Source organism: Rhinopithecus bieti, unplaced genomic scaffold (genome assembly GCF_001698545.2).
Source record: "Rhinopithecus bieti isolate Rb0 unplaced genomic scaffold, ASM169854v2 scaffold_1853, whole genome shotgun sequence".
Lineage (NCBI taxonomy): Eukaryota > Metazoa > Chordata > Mammalia > Primates > Cercopithecidae > Rhinopithecus > Rhinopithecus bieti.
In genome coordinates, this window is record NW_016804151.1 from 5,047,563 (window position 1) to 5,057,265 (window position 9,703).

A 9,703-nucleotide genomic window follows, 5' to 3' on the forward strand; every position below is an offset into this window, starting at 1 on the left:
CCTCGTGATCCGCCCGTCTCGGCCTCCCAAAGTGCTGGGATTACAGGCTTGAGCCACCGCGCCCGGCCTGTACTCGGATTTTAAAAAAAATTTTGAGGGGCAGGGATGGGTGCAAATCTGGCTTTCAGGGATCTGTTTCTGGAGTTTATAGGCTGTATCCTGTTTTCAGAGGGGTAAAATAATTGATTTCTGTTCTGTTTGCGTTTTAAGATGGTGATGGAATTTCCTGACAATGTGTTAAATCTCGATGGACATCAGAATAATGGTGCACAGCTAAAGCAGTTCATTCAGGTAATAGTTTTTTCAATCAGTGTTTTTAATGGTGTATGTGTATTTTAAAGACTCATTTAAAATTTAGCTGTATTAGTTTTATATAGGGTTCTCTAGGTCTTAATATTGCACTGAAATTGCTCCTTTACCATTGCTATAGTAAGCATACATAGTTATTTACCTGATTTATGTAACTGCCATGTGAAAAAGAATTGGTCGTGGTGTGTTAATATTTTACATGTCCATAAGACTTTAATTTTAAAACCAGGCCATCTTTCCTAGTTTTAAAAGATAAGGTATATAATTTTCATTTAAAACTTGTTGGTTTTCTGCTGTAGTAATTGTTTTTTTGAGACAAAATAATCCTATATTATGAACTTTCTGATGTTTGTTTAATTCCTGAGAAATATAGTACTTTATAAATACACTTAAATGCAATATACAGTTGTCCCTCAGTATCCGTGGGGGATAGTTCAAGGATCCCTGTGCAAACCAAAATCCACAATGCTCAAGTCTCTTATAGAAAATGGTGTAGTAAGGGATGGGGATGGTGGCTCATGCCTGTAATCCCAGCACTTTGGGAGGCCAAGGCAGGTGGATTACTTGAGTTCAGTAGTTGGGCAACGTGGCAAAACCCTGTCTCTACAGAAAATGCAAAAATGTTGGGTGGACATGGTGGCATGTGCTTGGGTTCCCAGCTAGTCAGTAGGCTCAAGTGGGAGGATCTCTTGAGCCCAGGAGGCAGAGGTTATAGTCAGCTGAGATCGCATCACTGCACTCCAGCCTGGGCAATAGAGTGAGACCTTGTCTCAGAAAAAATAAGATGTATATTTGCATATAACCTCTGCACATCTTCTTATATACTTTAAAGCTTATTTAGATTACCTATGGTACCTAATACAATGTAAATGCTGTGTAAATAGTAGTTATACTGCATCATTTAAGGAATAATGACAAGGAAGAAAAGTCTGTACGTGTTTAGTACAGATGCCACCATCCTTTTTTTCCCTTCAAATATTTTCAATCCATGGTTGGTTAAATTCACAGATGTAGAACCCATGGATACGGAGGGCTGACTATAATTAAGATATTGGAAGATGACTTGTTAGTTTACTTCAGAACTCTTATTTCTACTTTTAGAGAAAACTTTGAATGGAAGGGTAATGGTAAATGTGAGAAAATACTTCTTGGGAATTATCCTACTTTCCTATCTGTTTTTAGTAAATCTGGAAGTGTTAACTGCAGTTAACTATAACTCTGTCAGGTAGAAGTTACTTACTGGAGTTTGCTCATTTATCTGCAACAGTAGCTCTCAGTTATTTTTCTACCTTGTCATAACCAGCAGATACCATTCATAAGCAGCAGCATGCTAGTTCCTCACTTCCCTACATAGGGAAGATAGGCCATGTTTTCTCTCACTAATCCATAATGCACCTGGTCATACCTCCGGATTGGGAATTGCTGCTCCACATGATTACCATCCTAACCTGACTCCTGTAGCTAAACATAGTAATAGTAAGTGTGTTGTTAAAAAGAAAACAGGCCAGGCTTGGTGGCTCACGCCTGTAATCCCAGCACTTTGGGAGGCTGAGGCAGATGGATCACAAGGTCAAGAAATCAAGACCATCCTGGCCAACATGGTGAAACCCCATCTCTACTAAAAATACTAAAATTAGCTGGGCGTGGTGGTACATGCCTGTAGTCCCAGCTATTCTGGAGTCTGAGGCGGGAGAATCGCTTGAACCCAGGAGGCAGAGGTTGCAGTGAGCTGAGATTGTGCCACTGCACTCCAGCCTGGCGACAGAGCGAGACTCAGTCTCAAAAAACAAAAACAAACCAACCAAAAAAAAAGGTACAGCTGTATTGTCCTTTTTTTTTTGCAAGAGGACTGGCCTAATACTCACTGAACCAGCCCTACATTTCCAGATGCAGGACTGCTTTTTGGCATACTAAGCAGAATCGTTTATATACCCTAGATTCTAGAGCAAGGGGGTTTGTGGTGCAAACTCCGTACAGCATGGATAAGGCTGACTACGTTGCCTTTCTGACTCAGTTGCAGGTAGAGCTGGTAAACCCTTTCCAGGTTGTACTTACTGCACAAGGATAGGAACCAGTAGCAGTGAAAGTGTAATTTTATGTATTTTTAAAGGACACTCCTTCATTTTCTTTCCCTCTTTCAGCGACATGGTATGCTTAAGCAACAGGATCTAAGTATTGCCATGGTGGTAACATCACGCGAAGTCCTGAGTGCACTTTCTCAGCTTGTCCCATGTGTTGGTTGTCGTCGCAGTGTGGAGCGCCTCTTTTCCCAGCTTGTAGAGTCTGGAAATCCTGCTCTTGAACCCCTAACAGTAGGGCCCAAGGGAGTCCTGTCTGTAACTAGAAGCTGCATGACTGATGCAAAGAAGCTTTATACATTATTTTATGTACATGGGTAAGTATAATCAATTAGGAGAAAATGGGTTTGTTAAAATTTGAAATAGCTTGTTGACAGTGGCAGCTTATTTTCTTGATGGAAAGATTGAGTCTAATTTAATGATTTTATTACTGTGCACCAGTGAATGTAAAGTTTCCGCTCTCCACATGAGGAGAAGCAGACAGTAAGCAAATACGCACTTTGTCAGGGATGATAAATTAGAAAAACCAGTAAGGGAGGTAGAGAATGGAGCAGGGGTAGAATTATTGTGGAGGGTGGTCAGGAAAGGCCTCCCTGATAAAATGACATTGAATATAGACTTGAATGAAGTGAGCAAGCAAATCTTGTAGAAAACTGGGGGAAGGCAGAGAAGGAACAGCTAGCGTAAAGGTTCTGAGGTTGGGGTTTTATTGGCATGTTTGAGGAATAGTAAGGAAGTCATTGTGGCTGGAGCCAGATGAATGAAGGGAACAGTAATATACAGGTGGGGTCAGCAGAGTAATAAGGCCAGGCGCGGTGGCTCACGCCTATAATCCCAGCACTTTGGGAGGCTGAGGCGGGCAGTTCAAGACCAGCCTGACCAACGTGGTGAAACCCCGTCTGTACTAAAAATAAAAAATTAGCCAGGCATGGTGGCGTGTGGCTGTAATCCCAGTTACTCAGGAGGCTGAGGCAGAAGGATCACTTGAACCCAGGAGGCAGAGGTTGCAGTGAGCTGAGATGGCGCCATTGTACTGCAGCCTGGGCAACAAGAGCGAAACTCCATCTCAGAAAAAAAAAAGAGTGGCTGGGCGCGGTGGCTCATGCCTATAATCCCAACACTTTGGGAAGCCTAGGCGATTGGATTGCCTGAGCTCAGGAGTTCAAGACCAGCCTGGGCAACACGGTGAAACCGAGTCTCTACTAAAAATACAAAAAATTAGCCAGGCGTGGTGGTGGGTGCCTGTAATCCCAGCTACTCGGGAGGCTGAGGCAGGAGAATCGCTGAAACCCGGGAGGCGGCAGTTGCAGTGAGCCGAGATCGCGCATTGCCCTCCAGCCTGGGCAACAAGAGTGAAACTCTATCTCAAAAAAAGAAAAAAAAAGGAGTAATAAAAGGCCCAGTCATATTTTTATTTTTTTCAGGTGGAGTTTCGCTGTTGTTGCCAAGGCTGGAGTGCAGTGGCGTGATCTCAGCTCACTGCAACCACTGCCTCCTGGGTTCAAGTGATTCTCCTGCCTCAGCCTCCCAAGTAGCTAGGATTACAGGTGGCTACCACCATGCTCGGATTTTTTTTGGTATTTTTTAGTAGAGACAGGGTTTCGCCATGTTGGCCAGGTTGGTCTTGAACTCCTGACCTCAGGCAATCTGCCCACCTCAGCCTCCCAAAGTGCTAGGATTACATGCGTGAGCCACTGTGCCTGACTGAGGTCTTTTGTTTTTACTCTGAGTGAGGTGAGAAGCTTTGGGAAAGTTTTGAGCAGAAGAGCGGCATAGTCTGATGAAATTTGGCTTACTTTGACCTCTGTATTAAGAATGAATAATGGCCGTGGGGTAGTGAAAATGGTTATAAAGGATCCTGGATATATTTTGAAGAATGAGCCAATGGGATTTTTTGAATGGATTGGTTGTGAGGGAGGGCATCAAAGATGATTCTCAGATTTGTGATATGAAGAATGGACAGAAGGCCTTGCGTGGTGGCTCACACCTGTAATCCCAGCACTTTGGGAGGCCGATGCAGGCAGATCACCAGAGGTTAGGAGTTTGAGACCAGCCTGGCCAACATGGTGAAACCCCATCTCTACTAAAAATACCAAAATTAGCCGGGAGTGGTGGCAGGTGTCTGTAATCCCAGCTACTTGGGAGGCTGAGACAGAATTGCTTGAACCCAGGAGGCAGAGGTTGCAGTGAGCCAAGATCGCGCCACTGCACTCCAGCGTGGGCAACAGAGTGAGACTGTCTCAAAAAAAAAAAAAAAAAAGAATGGACAAATGGTTTCCATTTACTGCGATGGACAAGACTGGAGAGAAATGTAATAGAGCTCATCTTTGGGCGTGCTAAGTTTGAGATAGCGATTAGACATCCAAGTGGAATTCAGAGAGGTCTGGGTTAGAGCTGTAAATTTGTCTCATTTAGTGAATATAAATAGGAAAAGAAGGAGAGGTCTGAAAAGTAAACCCTGAGGCTTTCCTATTTAGAGATGGTGGTAGGGACTTTTGATATTTGCTGTGCCTGGACTTGGGAAAACAAGCCTTGGAGTGTTTTTGAACAGAGGAATGATATAACCTGGTTCATGTTTTAAAAGGATCACTCTGGCTGCTGAGTGAGGCCTGGAATGTAAAGGGCAGAAGGTGACAGCAAGGAGACGATTTAGGAGGCCAGCTATTGGCAGTTAACTAAGCTAGAGATTGGTGGGTTGCACAGGGATGATAATGGTAGAGGTGATAAGTGATCTGATTCTAGGCTCGGCGCGGTGACTCACGCCTGTAATCCCAGCACTTTGGGAGGCCAAGGCGGGCGGATCATAAGGTCAGGAGATCGAGACCATCCTGGCTAACAGTGAAACCCTGTCTCTAATAAAAAAATACAAAAAATTAGCCAGGCGCGGTGACGGGTGCCTGTAGTCCCAGCTACTCGGGAGGCTGAGGCAGGAGAATGGCGTGAACCCGGGAGGTGGAGCTTGCAGTGAGCTGATATTGCGCCACCGCACAGCCTGGGGGACAGAGCAAGACTCCGTCTCAAAAAAAAANAAGGAGACGATTTAGGAGGCCAGCTATTGGCAGTTAACTAAGCTAGAGATTGGTGGGTTGCACAGGGATGATAATGGTAGAGGTGATAAGTGATCTGATTCTAGGCTCGGCGCGGTGACTCACGCCTGTAATCCCAGCACTTTGGGAGGCCAAGGCGGGCGGATCATAAGGTCAGGAGATCGAGACCATCCTGGCTAACAGTGAAACCCTGTCTCTAATAAAAAAATACAAAAAATTAGCCAGGCGCGGTGACGGGTGCCTGTAGTCCCAGCTACTCGGGAGGCTGAGGCAGGAGAATGGCGTGAACCCGGGAGGTGGAGCTTGCAGTGAGCTGATATTGCGCCACCGCACAGCCTGGGGGACAGAGCAAGACTCCGTCTCAAAAAAAAAAAAAAAAAAAAAGAAGTGATCTGATTCTAGATTGGTTAAATTTTATTCAGCTTTTATTCTTTTTTTTTTGAGATGGAGTCTCACTCTGTCTCAAGCTGGAGTGCAGTGGTGCAATCTTGGCTCATTGCTACCTCCACCTCCCTGGTTCAAGTGATTCTTGTGCCTCAGCCTCCTGAGTAGCTGAGATTACAGGTGTGCACCACCACATCTGTCTAATTTTTGTATTTTTTTTTTTAGTAGAAATAGGGTTTCTCCATGTTGGCCATGCTGATCTTTAACTTCTGGCCTCAAGTGATCCACTGGCCTCAGCCTCCCAAAGTGCTGGGATTACAGGTGTGAGCTATGCCTGGCTTCATTTTAAAATTTTCTGTAGAGATGGAAATTTTGCTGTTACCCAGGCTGGCTTTGAACTCCTGGCCTGAAATGATCCTCCTACCTCAGCCTTCCAAAGTGCTGGGATTATAGGCATGAGCTACTGTACCAGGCCTGATTCTAGATATATTTAAAAGGTAGGATTGACAAAGTTTGCTCATTGGTTGGATGGAGGGTGAGGATAGTAGTAGTGTGTGTTCTATATTTGCATAAAATTTCTGTTGATGATTCCTCTTCAAGGATGTATTGTGTTTACATATTGTTTTTTGTTTTTGTTTTTGTTTTTGTTTTGTTTTGTTTTGTTTTGAGGCGGAGTCTCGCTCTGTCGCCCGGGCTGGAGTGCAGTGGCCGGTTCTCAGCTCACTGCAAGCTCCGCCTCCCGGGTTTAGGCCATTCTCCTGCCTCAGCCTCCGAGTAGCTGGGACTACAGGTGCCCGCCACCTCGCCCGGCTAGTTTTTTGTATTTTTTAGTAGAGACGGGGTTTCACAGTGTTAGCCAGGATGGTCTCGATCTCCTGACCTCGCGATCCGCCTGTCTCGGCCTCCCAAAGCGCTGGGATTACAGGCTTGAGTCACCGCGCCCGGCCTACATATTGTTTTGTGGGGGTTTTATATATTTTTTACAGACATGGGGTCTCACTGTGTTGCCCAGGCTGGCCTCAAACCCTTGGGCTTAAGTGATCCTTTCACCTCGGCTTCCCAGATAGCTGGGACTGGAGGTGTGTGCTTCTGCAACTGGTGTATTTACATAATGGCTGGGCAAGGGAAGATGGCTGAGAGTCAGTTAGCAGTCAGTGTTGAAATACTTGAGTGCCAGGCACACTGCTAGATACAGTGGGGATAGAGAAAAGTGGTGTTTTGTTTTGTTTTGAGACTTCTCTCTAAAAGACAGTAAATAGAGATTTTAAAATTTGAAAGAAAAATGAATTAAACCCTTAATACGTTTTATTTTTAATTAGGTCCAAACTAAATGATATGATAGATGCTATTCCAAAAAGTAAGAAGAATAAGAGATGTCAATTGCACTCCTTAGATACGCACAAGCCAAAACCTTTGGGGTAAGTCGAATTGAATACCAAGAGGCTTTGTCATTGTGAAGATTATATATTTGATCATATTTAGTAAAAGAAACGCACTGTTTGCTTTAATTCATTAATTGATTTATACTCTATGACATAGGTCAAAATAAATAGATCCTCTTGTTGTGTTGGCCATTTTGCATTGATATATGTAAAGTCTCAATGTAGATCTGATTAAAAAAACTTTTTTATGTTAAATATGTTTTAGAGGAGGGAGGTTGAAGTCTTTTTATTTATGAGACAGGGTCTCCCTGTGTTGCCCAGGCTGGAGTGCAGTGGCGCAATCTTGGGTTACTGCAACCTCTGTCTACCTGGTTCAAACGATTCTCCTGCCCCAGCTTTCTGAGTAGCTGGGACTACAGGTGCGTGCCACCACGCCTGGCTAATTTTTGTATTTTTAGTAGAGATGGGGTTTCACCCTATTGGCCAGGCTGGTCTTGAACTCCTGACCTCAGGTGATCCGCCCGCCTCAGTCTCCCAAAGTACTGGGATTACAGGTGTGAGGCACCACGCTCGGCTGGCTGAAGTCTTTATGGAAATGTATGCAGCTAATATTAACGTTTTCAAAGTAGTGGTAATCATTCTTTGATCTACAGAATAGTTATAGTGTATAAATTATTTTTTTTCTTGTCTCTAACTAATTTACCAAGGTTTAAAAAAAAGCCGTTATGACAATATGTATTTATGTAACTAATTTGTAGTTTTCTATATTTATTTATTATTATTTTTTGAGATGGAGTCTCCTCTGTCGCCCAGGCTGGAGTGCAGTGGCATGATCTCAGCTCACTGCAAGCTCCGCCTCCTGGGTTCAAGCTATTCTCCTGCCTCAGCCTCCCGAGTAGCTGGGACCATAGGTGTGTGCCACCAAGCCCAGCTAATTTTTTGTATTTTTGGTGGAGACAGGGTTTCACTGTGTTAGCCAGGATGGTCTTGATCTCCTGACCTTGTGATCCGTCCACCTCGGCTCCCCAAAGTGCTGGGATTACAGGCATGAGCCACTGCGCCTGGCCTATTTTTTAAGCAAATATTACCTTACAATAATTTGTAGTTTTCTTCTTGGTTAAGTGCTATAGTGTCCAAGGCTGCTTTTGCACCTTCTGCTAGCACAGTGCCACAGTTGTCCCCTGCAAAATTGCCTGGGGTTGGGGATGGTGAGGTGAAACCATGGAGCATGAAGGGACTTTCGAAGACATGACTTTACTTTTGGAGAGAATGGGATGTTAAAAAAAACTATGCTGCTTTATTAATTTTATTTTTTAATTATTTTTTTGAGGCACAATCTTGCTCTGTCACTCAGGCTGGAGTGCAGTGGTGTGATCTTGGCTCACCGCAACCTCCGCCTCTTGGGTTCAAGCAATTCTCGTGCCTCAGCCTCCTGAATAGCTGGGATTACAGGTGTTTGCCACCACTCCTGGCTAATTTTTTTGGATTTTTAATAGAGACGGGTTTTGCCATGTTGCCCAGGCTGGTCTCAAACTCCTGGACTCAAGTAATCTGCCTGCCTTGGTCTCTCAAAGTGCTGGGATTACAGGCGTGAGCCACTGCACCTGGCCTCTGTATTAATTTTAAAAGTTAATTTTTAAATATTTCATTTGTGTCATTGTCACCTTTTTGTTTTTTTTGATCTGAACTTCCGAGTGACACCATTATCGTATAGACATTTTTCTCCCTGACACAAAGACTTGGATGACCAGGCAGTGGTGTGTTAAAAATCTAAGTTTTTTTCCCCTATACTGAGCAACAAAAAATATTTAAAACATTTTATCGGCTGGGTGCGGTGGCTCACGCATGTAATCCCAGCACTTTTGGAGGCTGAGACAGGCGGATCACAAGGTCAGGAGTGTGAGATCAGCCTGACCAACATGGGGAAACCTCGTCCCTACTAAAAATACAAAAATTAGCCAGGCATGGTGGCACGCACCTGTGATCCCAGCTACTCAGGAGGCTGAGGCAGGAGAATCACTTGAACCCAGGAGGTGGAGGTTGCAGTGAGCTGAGATCGTGTTGCCTGGGTTGCAGAGCGAGACTCTGTCTCAAAAAAAAAAAAAGGCTGGGCATGCTGGCTCATGCCTGTAATCCCAGCAATTTGGGAGTCCGAGTTGGGTGAATTCCCTGAGGTCAGGAGTTCAAGACCAGCCTGGCCAACATGGTGAAATCCTGTCTCTACTAAAAATATAAAAATTAGGCCGGGCGCGGTGGCTCACTCCTGTAATCCCAGCACTTTGGGAGGCCGAGACGGGCAGATCATGAGGTCAGGAGATCGAGACCATCCTGGCTAACACTGTGAAACCCAGTCTCTACTAAAAATACAGAAAATTAGCCGGGCGCAGTGGCGGGTGCCTGTAGTCCCACCTACACGGGAGGCTGAGGCAGGAGAATGACGTTAACCCCAGGGGGTGGAGCTTGCAGTGAGTGGAGATCGCACCACTGCACTCCAGCCTGGGTG

The 9,703-nt window shown here is 44.7% G+C and overlaps 1 protein-coding gene across 6 annotated transcripts in view; it reads left to right on the forward strand.

Annotated features, from left to right (window-relative positions):
• GGNBP2 (gametogenetin binding protein 2) overlaps window positions 1–9,703 on the forward strand; it is a 46,585-nt gene that overhangs the window by 11,456 nt on the left and 25,426 nt on the right. For all 6 annotated transcript variants that reach the window (XM_017866980.1, XM_017866978.1, XM_017866981.1 and 3 more), the window contains 3 exons: window positions 211–291; window positions 2,451–2,704; window positions 7,138–7,236. In XM_017866980.1, coding sequence (XP_017722469.1) covers window positions 211–291; window positions 2,451–2,704; window positions 7,138–7,236 — 434 coding nt within the window. The remainder of the gene's footprint in view (window positions 1–210; window positions 292–2,450; window positions 2,705–7,137; window positions 7,237–9,703) is intronic.